This window comes from Silurus aristotelis, assembly GCF_946808225.1.
Source record: "Silurus aristotelis genome assembly, chromosome: 12".
Lineage (NCBI taxonomy): Eukaryota > Metazoa > Chordata > Actinopteri > Siluriformes > Siluridae > Silurus > Silurus aristotelis.
In genome coordinates, this window is record NC_139585.1 from 1091062 (window position 1) to 1106061 (window position 15000).

The following is a 15000-nucleotide window of genomic DNA, read 5'->3' on the forward strand; positions in this document are numbered from 1 at the left end:
TGGAGTGGAGTGTATAGAGTGTGGAGTATAGAGTGTAAAATATAAAGTGTAGAGTGTAGAGTATGAAGTGTAGAGTGTAAAGTATGAAGTGTAGAGTGTAGACTGTGGAGTGTAGAGTGTGGAGTGTAGAGTGTGGAGTGTAGTGTAGCGTATACAGTGTAAAGGGTGGAGTATAGATTGTGGAGTGTATGGTATAGAGTGTAGAGTGTAAAGTGTGGAGAATAGAGTGTAGAGTGTGGGGTGTAGAGTGTAAAGTATAACGTGCAGAGTATAAAGTGTAGATTATAGAGTGTAGAGTATAGAGTATAGATTGTAGAGTAGAGAATGTAGAGTATAAAGTGTTGAGTATAGAGTGTACAGTATAGAGTGTAGAGTATAAAGTGTAAAGTACAAAGTGTAGAGTATAGAGTGTAGAATCTAGAGTGTAGAGTATAGAGTGTAATGTATAAAGTGTAGAGTATAGAGTGTAGAGTATAAAGTGTAAAGTATAGAGTGTAAAGTATAAAGTGTAGAGTATAGAGTGTAAAGTATAACGTGTAGAGTATAAAGTGTAGAGTATAGAGTGTAAAGTATAAAGTGTAGAGTATAGTGTAAAGTATAAAGTGTAGAGTATGGAGTGTAGAGTATAAAGTGTAGAGTATAGTGTAGAGTATAGAGTGTAAAGTATAAAGTGTAGAGTATAGAGTGTAAAGTATAAGGTGTAGAGTATAGAGTGTAAAGTATAAAGTGTAGAGTATAGAGTGTAAAGTATAGTGTAAAGTATAAACTGTAGAGTATAGAGTGTAGCGTATAGAGTGTAGAGTATAAAGTGTAGAGTATAGAGTGTAGCGTATAGAGTGTAGAGTATAAAGTGTAGAGTATAGTATAAAGTATAAAGTGTAGAGTATAGAGTGTAGAGTGTAGAGTATAGAGTATAGAGTATAAAGTGTAGAGTATAGAGCGTAACGTATAAAGTGTAGAGTATAGCGTGTAGAGTATAGAGTGTAAAGTATAAAGTGTAGAGTGTAGAGTATAGAGTGTAGAGTATAGAGTGTAAAGTATAAAGTGTAGAGTATAGAGTGTAGAGTATAGAGTGTAGAGTATAAAGTGTAGAGTATAGCGTGTAGAGTATAGCGTGTAGAGTATAGCGTGTAGAGTATAGAGTGTAAAGTATAAAGTGTAAAGTATAAAGTGTAGAGTATAGTGTAAAGTATAAAGTGTAGAGTATAGAGTGTAGCGTATAGAGTGTAGAGTATAGAGTGTAAGGTATAAAGTGTAGAGTATAGAGTATCGAGTGTAGAGTATAAAATGTAGAGTATAAATTGTAGAGTATAAATTGTAGATGTAGATCAGGGGTGGCCAACCCGTGGCTCGCGACCCGCATGCGGCTCTTTGGCTGGTTTCATGCGGCTCTTACGTTCATATTGAAGTTTGTGTTTGTTTGTTTTTTTAATGTGCGTGTTCGCTTCGCTTGAGTTCAATACGGTATTTTAAGACTGGAATGAGCTTAGCCCATACTGGGAAACTTTGTGGTATTTCAGACGAAACACAATTGCAATGAGGCAATAAAAAAGCGCAGCAGCACACGGTTATCTGGATAAGAGCAACATGTGTGCGGTGTGAGGAGAGCGATTTACAAAACATGCAATGCTGAAATTTTAAGAGGGGGTGTATCTGCAAAGAGTTTCTCCACATCGGGTTTAATTTATCACCTGAAATCCAAACATCCCGATTGCCTTCTAAATATGAGAAGAACGCGGCGCAGAAAAGTAAAGTCGATCTGAGCATGCGCAGTCCGTCTGTAGAGGATGGTTTTGAAAAGGCAGGAAAGTTTTCCAGTGATGGTGCCAAGGCAAAAGGCATAACACACAAAATGATGAATTTCATTGCCATTTGAATTGAATTTTCATTTTGGTGCATCTCTAAAATATTATTGTTGGTGTGGCCCTCTGACACAATTCAGGTTTCTCATGTGGCCCCTTGTAAAAAATTAATTGCCCCTGCGGTATATTCATCTCACGCGCATGCGCATTTGACGAAAATACCGTATTAAACTTAAGCGAAGTGAACACGCACATAAAAAAACCCACAAACAAAGTCCTTGTTTTCTACCCTGAAACACGTGAAATCAAAGCATCGATCTGTTCTGACTGACACACGTGTGAAAGAATTGCTTCGAGTGGCAACAACGGAATCCGAGGCAGATTTGAAGGGGATTGTTCAAGGCAAGGATGCCAAAAGTCCCACTAACATGCAGAGTAAAAGAAAAACGCTATTGTAAATTATTATATTTTTGTTTGTGGACTTGGTTAAACTAAGAGTTTGTGTGTGTGAGGCAGTGCAGTGTTCATTGTTGAAAATGACTGTCCTGTGATCTCAGAACTGTAGGAGTCAATTTCTGTCATTATGTTGGTGTGTGACATTTACAATAAATCTGGCTGAGCAGAGGTGTGTGTGTGGGGGGGGGGGGTGTATGTGGTTGTGTGTGGGTGTGTAAGAGGAAGGGATGGGTGATGTTCATGTGTGCCCATGTGTATGATGTGGCTCTTTGCGGTAACACAGTAAAAAATGTGGCTCTCGGCCTCTGACTGGTTAGCCACCCCTAATGTAGAGTATAAAGTGTAGCGTATAAATTTTAGAGTGTAGAGTATAAATTGTAGAGTGTAGAGTATAAAGTGTAGAGTATAAATTGTAGAGTATAAATTGTAGAGTGTAGAGTATAAAGTGTAGAGTATAAATTGTAGAGTGTAGAGTATAAAGTGTACAGTATAAATTGTAGAGTGTAGAGTATAAAGTGTAGCGTATAGAGTGTAGAGAATAAATTGTAGAGTGTAGAGTATAAAGTGTAGCGTATAAATTGTAGAGTGTAGAGTATAAAGTGTAGAGTATAAATTGTAGAGTAAAAATTGTAGAGTGTAGAGTATAAAGTGTAGCGTATAAATTGTAGAGTGTAGAGTATAAAGTGTAGAGTATAAATTGTAGAGTATAAATTGTAGAGTGTAGAGTATAAAGTGTAGAGTATAAATTGTAGAGTATAAATTGTAGAGTGTAGAGTATAAAGTGTAGAGTATAAATTGTAGAGTGTAGAGTATAAAGTGTAGCGTATAAATTGTAGAGTGTAGAGTATAAAGTGTAGAGTATAAATTGTAGAGTGTAGAGTATAAAGTGTAGCGTATAGAGTGTAGAGAATAAACTGTAGAGTGTAGAGTATAAAGTGTAGCGTATAAATTGTAGAGTGTAGAGTATAAAGTGTAGAGTATAAATTGTAGAGTATAAATTGTAGAGTGTAGAGTATAAAGTGTAGAGTATAAATTGTAGAGTGTAGAGTATAAAGTGTAGCGTATAGAGTGTAGAGTATAAATTGTAGAGTGTAGAGTATAAAGTGTAGAGTATAAATTGTAGAGTATAAATTGTAGAGTGTAGAGTATAAAGTGTAGCGTATACATTGTAGAGTATAAATTGTAGAGTGTAGAGTATAAAGTGTAGAGTATAAATTGTAGAGTGTAGAGTATAAAGTGTAGCGTATAGAGTGTAGAGTATAAATTGTAGAGTGTAGAGTATAAAGTGTAGAGTATAAATTGTAGAGTATAAATTGTAGAGTGTAGAGTATAAAGTGTAGCGTATACATTGTAGAGTATAAATTGTAGAGTGTAGAGTATAAAGTGTAGAGTATAAATTGTAGAGTGTAGAGTATAAAGTGTAGCGTATAGAGTGTAGAGTATAAATTGTAGAGTGTAGAGTATAAAGTGTAGAGTATAAATTGTAGAGTATAAATTGTAGAGTGTAGAGTATAAAGTGTAGCGTATACATTGTAGAGTATAAATTGTAGAGTGTAGAGTATAAAGTGTAGAGTATAAATTGTAGAGTGTAGAGTATAAAGTGTAGCGTATAGAGTGTAGAGTATAAATTGTAGAGTGTAGAGTATAAAGTGTAGAGTATAAATTGTAGAGTATAAATTGTAGAGTGTAGGGTATAAAGTGTAGCGTATAAATTGTAGAGTGTAGAGTATAAAGTGTAGAGTATAAATTGTAGAGTATAAATTGTAGAGTGTAGAGTATAAAGTGTAGAGTATAAAGTGTAGAGTATAAATTGTAGAGTGTAGAGTATAAAGTGTAGAGTATAAATTGTAGAGTATAAATTGTAGAGTGTAGAGTATGAAGTGTAGCGTATAAATTGTAGAGTGTAGAGTATAAAGTGTAGAGTATAAATTGTAGAGTGTAGAGTATAAAGTGTAGAGTATAAATTGTAGAGTGTAGCGTATAAAGTGTAGCGTATAGAGTGTAGAGTATAAATTGTAGAGTGTAGAGTATAAAGTGTAGAGTATAAATTGTAGAGTATAAATTGTAGAGTGTAGAGTATAAAGTGTAGAGTATAAATTGTAGAGTGTAGAGTATAAAGTGTAGCGTATAAATTGTAGAGTATAAATTGTAGAGTGTAGAGTATAAAGTGTAGAGTATAAATTGTAGAGTGTAGAGTATAAAGTGTAGAGTATAAATTGTAGAGTATAAATTGTAGAGTGTAGAGTATAAAGTGTAGAGTATAAATTGTAGAGTATAAATTGTAGAGTGTAGAGTATAAAGTGTAGCGTATAAATTGTAGAGTATAAATTGTAGAGTGTAGAGTATAAATTGTAGAGTGTAGAGTATAAAGTGTAGAGTATAAATTGTAGAGTGTAGAGTATAAAGTGTAGCGTATAAATTGTAGAGTGTAGAGTATAAAGTGTAGAGTATAAATTGTAGAGTGTAGAGTATAAAGTGTAGAGTATAAATTGTAGAGTGTAGAGTATAAAGTGTAGAGTATAAATTGTAGAGTGTAGAGTATAAAGTGTAGAGTATAAATTGTAGAGTGTAGAGTATAAAGTGTAGAGTATAAATTGTAGAGTGTAGAGTATAAAGTGTAGAGTATAAATTGTAGAGTGTAGAGTATAAAGTGTAGCGTATAGAGTGTAGAGAATAAATTGTAGAGTGTAGAGTATAAAGTGTAGCGTATAAATTGTAGAGTGTAGAGTATAAATTGTAGAGTATAAATTGTAGAGTATAAATTGTAGAGTGTAGAGTATAAAGTGTAGAGTATAAATTGTAGAGTATAAATTGTAGAGTGTAGAGTATAAAGTGTAGAGTATAAATTGTAGAGTATAAATTGTAGAGTGTAGAGTATAAAGTGTAGAGTATAAATTGTAGAGTGTAGAGTATAAAGTGTAGAGTATAAATTGTAGAGTGTAGAGTATAAATTGTAGAGTATAAATTGTAGAGTGTAGAGTATAAAGTGTAGCGTATAAATTGTAGAGTGTAGAGTATAAATTGTAGAGTATAAATTGCAGAGTGTAGAGTATAAAGTGTAGCGTATAAATTGTAGAGTGTAGAGTATAAAGTGTAGAGTATAAATTGTAGAGTGTAGAGTATAAAGTGTAGAGTATAAATTGTAGAGTGTAGAGTATAAAGTGTAGCGTATAGAGTGTAGAGTATAAATTGTAGAGTGTAGAGTATAAAGTGTAGAGTATAAATTGTAGAGTGTAGAGTATAAAGTGTAGAGTATAAATTGTAGAGTGTAGAGTATAAAGTGTAGCGTATAAATTGTAGAGTATAAATTGTAGAGTGTAGAGTATAAAGTGTAGAGTATAAATTGTAAAATGTAGAGTATAAATTGTAGAGTATAAATTGTAGAGTGTAGAGTATAAAGTGTAGAGTATAAATTGTAGAGTGTAGAGTATAAATTGTAGAGTATAAATTGTAGAGTGTAGAGTATAAAGTGTAGAGTATAAATTGTAGAGTGTAGAGTATAAATTGTAGAGTATAAATTGTAGAGTGTAGAGTATAAAGTGTAGCGTATAAATTGTAGAGTGTAGAGTATAAATTGTAGAGTATAAATTGCAGAGTGTAGAGTATAAAGTGTAGCGTATAAATTGTAGAGTGTAGAGTATAAAGTGTAGAGTATAAATTGTAGAGTGTAGAGTATAAAGTGTAGAGTATAAATTGTAGAGTGTAGAGTATAAAGTGTAGCGTATAAATTGTAGAGTATAAATTGTAGAGTGTAGAGTATAAAGTGTAGCGTATAAATTGTAGAGTATAAATTGTAGAGTGTAGAGTATAAAGTGTAGAGTATAAATTGTAGAGTATAAATTGTAGAGTGTAGAGTATAAATTGTAGAGTATAAATTGTAGAGTGTAGAGTATAAAGTGTAGCGTATAAATTGTAGAGTGTAGAGTATAAATTGTAGAGTATAAATTGCAGAGTGTAGAGTATAAAGTGTAGCGTATAAATTGTAGAGTGTAGAGTATAAAGTGTAGAGTATAAATTGTAGAGTGTAGAGTATAAAGTGTAGAGTATAAATTGTAGAGTGTAGAGTATAAAGTGTAGCGTATAGAGTGTAGAGTATAAATTGTAGAGTGTAGAGTATAAAGTGTAGAGTATAAATTGTAGAGTATAAATTGTAGAGTGTAGAGTATAAAGTGTAGAGTATAAATTGTAGAGTGTAGAGTATAAAGTGTAGCGTATAAATTGTAGAGTATAAATTGTAGAGTGTAGAGTATAAAGTGTAGCGTATAAATTGTAGAGTATAAATTGTAGAGTGTAGAGTATAAAGTGTAGCGTATAAATTGTAGAGTATAAATTGTAGAGTGTAGAGTATAAATTGTAGAGTATAAATTGTAGAGTGTAGAGTATAAAGTGTAGCGTATAAATTGTAGAGTGTAGAGTATAAAGTGTAGAGTATAAATTGTAGAGTATAAATTGTAGAGTGTAGAGTATAAAGTGTAGAGTATAAATTGTAGAGTGTAGAGTATAAAGTGTAGCGTATAAATTGTAGAGTGAAGAGTATAAAGTGTAGAGTATAAATTGTAGAGTGTAGAGTATAAAGTGTAGAGTATAAATTGTAGAGTGTAGAGTATAAAGTGTAGCGTATAAATTGTAGAGTGTAGAGTATAAAGTGTAGAGTATAAATTGTAGAGTATAAATTGTAGAGTGTAGAGTATAAAGTGTAGAGTATAAATTGTAGAGTGTAGAGTATAAAGTGTAGCGTATAAATTGTAGAGTATAAATTGTAGAGTGTAGAGTATAAAGTGTAGCGTATAAATTGTAGAGTATAAATTGTAGAGTGTAGAGTATAAAGTGTAGAGTATAAAGTGTAGAGTGTAGAGTATAAAGTGTAGCGTATAAATTGTAGAGTATAAATTGTAGAGTGTAGAGTATAAAGTGTAGAGTATAAATTGTAGAGTGTGGAGTATAAAGTGTAGAGTATAAATTGTAGAGTGTAGAGTATAAAGTGTAGCGTATAGAGTGTAGAGTATAAAGTGTAGAGTATAAATTGTAGAGTATAAATTGTAGAGTGTAGAGTATAAAGTGTAGAGTATCAATTGTAGAGTGTAGAGTATAAAGTGTAGCGTATAAATTGTAGAGTATAAATTGTAGAGTGTAGAGTATAAAGTGTAGAGTATAAATTGTAGAGTGTAGAGTATAAAGTGTAGCGTATAGAGTGTAGAGTATAAATTGTAGAGTGTAGAGTATAAAGTGTAGCGTATAAATTGTAGAGTGTAGAGTATAAAGTGTAGAGTATAAATTGTAGAGTATAAATTGTAGAGTGTAGAGTATAAAGTGTAGCGTATAAATTGTAGAGTGTAGAGTATAAAGTGTAGAGTATAAATTGTAGAGTATAAATTGTAGAGTGTAGAGTATAAAGTGTAGAGTATAAATTGTAGAGTATAAATTGTAGAGTGTAGAGTATAAAGTGTAGCGTATAAATTGTAGAGTGTAGAGTATAAAGTGTAGAGTATAAATTGTAGAGTGTAGAGTATAAAGTGTAGAGTATAAATTGTAGAGTGTAGAGTATAAAGTGTAGCGTATAAATTGTAGAGTGTAAAGTATAAAGTGTAGAGTATAAATTGTAGAGTATAAATTGTAGAGTGTAAAGTATAAAGTGTAGAGTATAAATTGTAGAGTATAAATTGTAGAGTGTAGAGTATAAAGTGTAGAGTATAAATTGTAGAGTGTAGAGTAAAAAGTGTAGAGTATAAATTGTAGAGTGTAGAGTATAAAGTGTAGCGTATAGAGTGTAGAGTATAAATTGTAGAGTGTAAAGTATAAAGTGTAGAGTATAAATTGTAGAGTATAAATTGTAGAGTGTAGAGTATAAAGTGTAGAGTATAAATTGTAGAGTGTAGAGTATAAAGTGTAGAGTATAAATTGTAGAGTATAAATTGTAGAGTGTAGAGTATAAAGTGTAGAGTATAAATTGTAGAGTATAAATTGTAGAGTGTAGAGTATAAAGTGTAGATTATAAATTGTAGAGTATAAATTGTAGAGTGTAGAGTATAAAGTGTAGCGTATAAATTGTAGAGTGTAGAGTATAAATTGTAGAGTATCAATTGTAGAGTGTAGAGTATAAAGTGTAGAGTATAAATTGTAGAGTGTAGAGTATAAAGTGTAGCGTATAGAGTGTAGAGTATAAATTGTAGAGTGTAGAGTATAAACTGTAGAGTATAAATTGTAGAGTATAAATTGTAGAGTGTAGAGTATAAAGTGTAGAGTATAAATTGTAGAGTGTAGAGTATAAAGTGTAGCGTATAAATTGTAGAGTGTAGAGTATAAAGTGTAGAGTATAAATTGTAGAGTGTAGAGTATAAAGTGTAGCGTATTGAGTGTAGAGTATAAATTGTAAAGTGTAGAGTATAAAGTGTAGAGTATAAATTGTAGAGTATAAATTGTAGAGTGTAGAGTATAAAGTGTAGAGTATAAATTGTAGAGTGTAGAGTATAAAGTGTAGCGTATAAATTGTAGAGTGTAGAGTATAAAGTGTAGAGTATAAATTGTAGAGTGTAGAGTATAAAGTGTAGCGTATAGAGTGTAGAGTATAAATTGTAGAGTGTAGAGTATAAAGTGTAGAGTATAAAGTGTAGAGTATAAATTGTAGAGTATAAATTGTAGAGTGTAGAGTATAAAGTGTAGCGTATAAATTGTACAGTATAAATTGTAGAGTGTAGAGTATAGAGTGTAGAGTATAAATTGTAGAGTGTAGAGTATAAAGTGTAGCGTATAAATTGTAGAGTGTAGAGTATAAAGTGTAGAGTATAAATTGTAGAGTATAAATTGTAGAGTGTAGAGTATAAAGTGTAGAGTATAAAGTGTAGAGTATAAATTGTAGAGTATAAATTGTAGAGTGTAGAGTATAAAGTGTAGCGTATAAATTGTAGAGTATAAATTGTAGAGTGTAGCGTATAGAGTGTAGAGTATAAATTGTAGAGTGTAGAGTATAAAGTGTAGCGTATAAATTGTAGAGTGTAGAGTATAAATTGTAGAGTATAAATTGTAGAGTATAAATTGTAGAGTATAAATTGTAGAGTGTAGAGTATAAAGTGTAGAGTATAAAGTGTAGAGTATAAATTGTAGAGTATAAATTGTAGAGTGTAGAGTATAAAGTGTAGCGTATAAATTGTAGAGTGTAGAGTATAAAGTTTAGAGTATAAATTGTAGAGTATAAATTGTAGAGTGTAGAGTATAAAGTGTAGAGTATAAATTGTAGAGTGTAGAGTATAAAGTGTAGAGTATAAATTGTAGAGTGTAGAGTATAAAGTGTAGAGTATAAATTGTAGAGTGTAGAGTATAAAGTGTAGAGTATAAATTGTAGAGTGTAGCGTATAAATTGTAAAGTATAAATTGTAGAGTGTAGAGTATAAAGTGTAGAGTATAAATTGTAGAGTGTAGAGTATAAATTGTAGAGTATAAATTGTAGAGTGTAGAGTATAAAGTGTAGAGTATAAATTGTAGAGTGTAGAGTATAAAGTGTAGAGTATAAATTGTAGTGTAGAGTATAAAGTGTAGAGTATAAATTGTCGAGTGTAGAGTATAAATTGTAGAGTATAAATTGTAGAGTATAAAGTGTAGAGTACAAATTGTAGAGTATAAATTGTAGAGTGTAGAGTATAAATTGTAGAGTATAAATTGTAGAGTGTAGAGTATAAAGTGTAGCGTATAAATTGTAGAGTATAAATTGTAGAGTGTAGAGTATAAAGTGTAGCGTATAAATTGTAGAGTATAAACTGTAGAGTGTAGAGTATAAATTGTAGAGTGTAGAGTATAAATTGTAGAGTATAAATTGTAGAGTGTAGAGTATAAAGTGTAGAGTATAAATTGTAGAGTGTAAAGTATAAAGTGTAGCATATAAATTGTAGAGTATAAATTGTAGAGTGTAGAGTATAAAGTGTAGAGTATAAATTGTAGAGTGTAAAGTATAAAGTGTAGCGTATAAATTGTAGAGTATAAATTGTAGAGTGTAGAGTATAAAGTGTAGAGTATAAATTGTAGAGTATAAATTGTAGAGTGTAGAGTATAAAGTGTAGAGTATTAATTATAGAGTGTAGAGTATAAAATGTAGAGTATAAATTGTAGAGTATAAATTGTAGAGTGTAGAGTATAAAGTGTAGAGTATAAATTGTAGAGTGTAGAGTATAAAGTGTAGCGTATAAATTGTAGAGTATAAATTGTAGAGTGTAGAGTATAAAGTGTAGCGTATAAATTGTAGAGTATAAACTGTAGAGTGTAGAGTATAAATTGTAGAGTGTAGAGTATAAATTGTAGAGTATAAATTGTAGAGTGTAGAGTATAAAGTGTAGAGTATAAATTGTAGAGTGTAAAGTATAAAGTGTAGCATATAAATTGTAGAGTATAAATTGTAGAGTGTAGAGTATAAAGTGTAGAGTATAAATTGTAGAGTGTAAAGTATAAAGTGTAGCGTATAAATTGTAGAGTATAAATTGTAGAGTGTAGAGTATAAAGTGTAGAGTATAAATTGTAGAGTATAAATTGTAGAGTGTAGAGTATAAAGTGTAGAGTATAAATTGTAGAGTGTAGAGTATAAAGTGTAGAGTATAAATTGTAGAGTATAAATTGTAGAGTGTAGAGTATAAAGTGTAGATTATAAGTATAGAATGTATACTGTGTGTATGTGTATACTGTGTGTATAATGTGTGTGTATACTGTGTGTATGTGTATACTGTGTGTATAATGTGTGTGTATACTGTGTGTATAATGTGTGTGTATAATGTGTGTGTATACTGTGTGTATAATGTGTGTGTATACTGTGTGTATGTGTATACTGTGTGTATAATGTGTGTATAATGTGTATAATGTGTGTGTATAAATAAATTGTGTAAATGTTCGTAAATCCACAGAAAGAGCTGCAGGAGAAACAGATGGAACTGGTGAAGATGGTGACAACAGCTGAGAAATCCATTAACAGACTGCAGAGCTGCATTGTGTCTGTAGAGGTACATTTATGTTCATCAATGTCCACTAATGCCCACTAACGTTCACTAATGTCCTCTAATATCCACTAATGTTCACTAATGTCAATTAATTTCCACTAATGTCCACTAATGTCCACTAATGTTTACTTATGTCCACCAATGTCCATTAATGTTCACTAATATCCACTAATGTTCACTAACGTTCACTTATGTTTACTAATATCCACTAATGTCCACTTATGTCTATTAATGTTCACTAATGTTCACTAATACCCACTAATATTTACTAATGTCCACTAATGTTCACTAATGTCCACTAATGTCCATTAATGTTCACTCATGTCAATTAATGTTCACTAATGTCCACTTCTTCTTCTTCTTCTTCTTTCGGCTGCTCCCATTAGGGGTCGCCACAGCGGATCATCCGTCTCCATACCACCCTGTCCTCTACATCTGCCTCTTTCACACCAAGTACCTGCATGTCTTCCCTCACCACATCCATGAACCTCCTCCTTGGCCTTCCTCTTTTCCTCCTACCTGGTGGCTCCATCTTCAGCATTTTTCTACCAATATAATTCATGTCCCTTCTCTGCACATGTCCAAACCATCTCAATCTCACCTCCCTCACCTTGTCACCAAAACATCCTACATGTGCTGTTCCTCTAATAAACTCATTTCTAATCTTGTCCATCCTCGTCACTCCCAACGAAAACCTCAACATCTTCAGCTCTGCTACCTCCAGCTCCATCTCTGTCTTTTACTCAATGCCACTGTCTCTAATCCATACAACATCGCAGGTCTCACCACAGACCTATAAACTTTCCCTTTCATTCTTGCAGATACTCTACTATCACAAATCACTCCTGTCACTCTTCTCCACCCACTCCACCCTGCCTGCACTCTTTTCTTTACTTCTCTAACACACTCTCCATTACTTTGCACTGTTGACCCCAGGTACCTGAACTCCTCCACCTTCTCCACCTCTTCTCCCTGCAACTGCATCACTCCACTGCCCTCCCTCTCATTCACACACATGTACTCTGTCTTACTCCTACTGACTTTCATTCCCCTTCTCTCAAGCACATATCTCCACCTCTCCAGGCTCTTCTCAACCTGCTCTCTACTCTCACCACAAATCACAATATCATCTGCAAACATCATAGTCCAGGGAGACTCCTGTCTGACCTCGTCCGTCAACCTGTCCATCACCACTGCAAACAGGAAAGGGCTCAGGGCCGATCCTTGATGCAGTCCAACCTTCACCCTGAACCAGTCTGTCGTACCTACTGCACACTTCACTGCCGTCACACTGTCCTCATACATGTCCTGCACCACCCTCACATACTTCTCTGACACACCTGACTTCCTCATACAATACCACAACTCCTCTCTCGGCACTCTGTCGTACGCTTTCTCTAAATCCACAAATACACAATGCAGCTCCTTTTGTCCTTCTCTATACTTCTCCATCAACATCCTTAAAGCAAATAAGTCATCTGTGGTGCTCTTCCTCGGCATGAAACCATACTGTTGCTCACAGATGGTCACCTCTTCTCTCAGCCTGGCTTCCACTACTCTTTCCCATAACTTCATGGTGTGACTGATCAACTTAATTCCCCTGTAGTTACTGCAGGTCTGCACATCTCCCTTATGCTTAAAGATCGGTACCAGCACACTCCTTCTCCATTCCTCAGGCATCCTCTCCCCTTCCAGAATCCTGTTAAACAATCGGGTTAAAAACTCCACTGACATCTCTCCTAAACATCTCCACGCTTCTACCGGTATGTCATCTGGTCCAACTGACTTTCCATTCTTCATCCTCTTAATCGCTGCTCTCACTTCCTCCTTACTAATCCTATCTACATCCTGCTTCACCAACTCCACATCCTCCAACCTTCTCTCTCTCTGATTTTCCTCATTCATCAGCTGCTCAAAATACTCCCTCCATCTTCTCAACACACTCTCCTCACTAGTCAACACATTTCACTCTCCATCCTTTATTGCTCTAACTTGCAGTACATCCTTCCCAGCTCGGTCCCTCTGCCTGGCCAATCTCTACAAATCCTTTTCTCCTTCCTTAGTGTCCAACCTCTTATACAGCTCCTCATATGCCTTTTCCTTGGCTTTCGCCACATCCCTTTTTACCTGCTGCCGCATCTCCTTGTACTCCTGCCTACTTTTCTCATCACTCTGTCGATCCCACTTCTGTTTTGCCAACCTCTTTCTCCTAATGCTCTCCTGCACTTCCTCATTCCACCACCACGTCTCCTTGTCTTGCTTTCTATTTCCAGATGTCACACCAAGTACTTTTCTAGCTGCCTCCCTCATCACTCCTGCAGTAGTTGCCCAATCATCCGGCACCTCTTCACCACCACCAAGTCCCTGTCTGACCTCTTCCCTGAACCTCACACTACACTCTTCCTCCTTCAGTTTCCACCATCTTATTCTTCTTTCAATCCTTACTTTCCTCCTCTTCTTCTTCGCCTCCGAAACCATCCTACAGACCACCATCCGATGCTGTCTAGCTACACTGTCCCCCGCCAACACCTTACAGTCTCCAATCTTCTTCAGGTTGCATCTTCTACACAGAAGATAATCCACCTGTGTGCACCTTCCTCCACTCTTATACGTCACCCTATGATCCTCCTTCTTCTTAAAATACGTGTTCACCACTGCCATTTCCATCCTTTTAGCAAAATCTACCACCATCTGCCCTTCCACATTCCTCTCCTTGAAACCATACCTACCCATCACCTCCTCATCACCTCTGTTCCCTTCACCTACATGTCCATTAAAGTCTGCCCCAATCACCAATCGTTCTTTCCTAGGTACACCATCTACCACTTCATCTAATTCACTCCAAAATCTTTCCTTCTCCTCCATCTCACAGCCCACTTGTGGAGCATAGGCACTGATGACATTTATCATTATCCCTTCAGCCTCCACCTTCACGATCATCACCCTATCAGAAACTCTCTTTACCTCCACTACACTCTTACTGTACTCTTCCTTCAGAATCACCCCTACTCCATTACTTTTTCCATCCACACCATGATAAAACAGTTTAAACCCACCTCCAATGTTCCTGGCCTTACTCCCTTTCCACTTGGTCTCCTGAACACACAGCATATCTACCTTTCTCCTCTCCATCATATCAGCTACCTCTATCCCTTTACCCGTCATAGTACCAACATTTAAAGTACCAACCCGAACCTCTACTCTCCTACACTGCTCCTTTTCCTGCCGTCTCTGTAGACGTCTTCCTCCTCTCCTTCTCCTCCTTCGGCCAACAGTAGCCCAATTTCCACCGGTACCCTGCCGGCTAACGATACCTGTGGCGATACCTGTTCACTAATGTCCACTAATGTTTACTTATGTCCACTTATGTCTATTAATGTTCACTAATGTTCACTAATGCCCACTAATATTAACTAATGTCCACTAATGTTCACTTTGTGGACAGGGGCATCGCCAGGCTGGAACAGGTTTGGGTTTCAAAGTTCAAGTGAATGCAAAATTGTATTACACCATTCAAAGACGTCCTGTACAATTGTGTTCCTCCAGCTTTGTGGTAACGGTTTGGAGAAGGTCCAATGTCCCAATCTTTATATATACAGTGAGGAAAATAAGTATTTGAACACCCTGCTATTTTGCAAGGTTTCCCACTTAGAAATCATGGAGGGGTCTGAAATTGTCATCGTAGGTGCATGTCCACTGTGAGAGACATAATCTATAAAAGAAATCCAGAAAACACAATGTATGATTTTTTTTACTATTTATTTGTA

The 15000-nt window shown here is 34.5% G+C and overlaps 1 protein-coding gene across 2 annotated transcripts in view; it reads left to right on the forward strand.

The window, feature by feature from the left end:
• The window catches only part of trim16 (tripartite motif containing 16), a 25280-nt gene that overhangs the window by 3062 nt on the left and 7218 nt on the right, over window positions 1-15000 (forward strand). For both annotated transcript variants that reach the window (XR_014536178.1, XM_083557500.1), the window contains exon 2: window positions 11141-11236. Coding sequence is in view for 1 of the 2 variants with exons in the window: in XM_083557500.1 (XP_083413626.1) it covers window positions 11141-11236 (96 nt within the window). In the remaining variant the exon portion in view is untranslated. The remainder of the gene's footprint in view (window positions 1-11140; window positions 11237-15000) is intronic.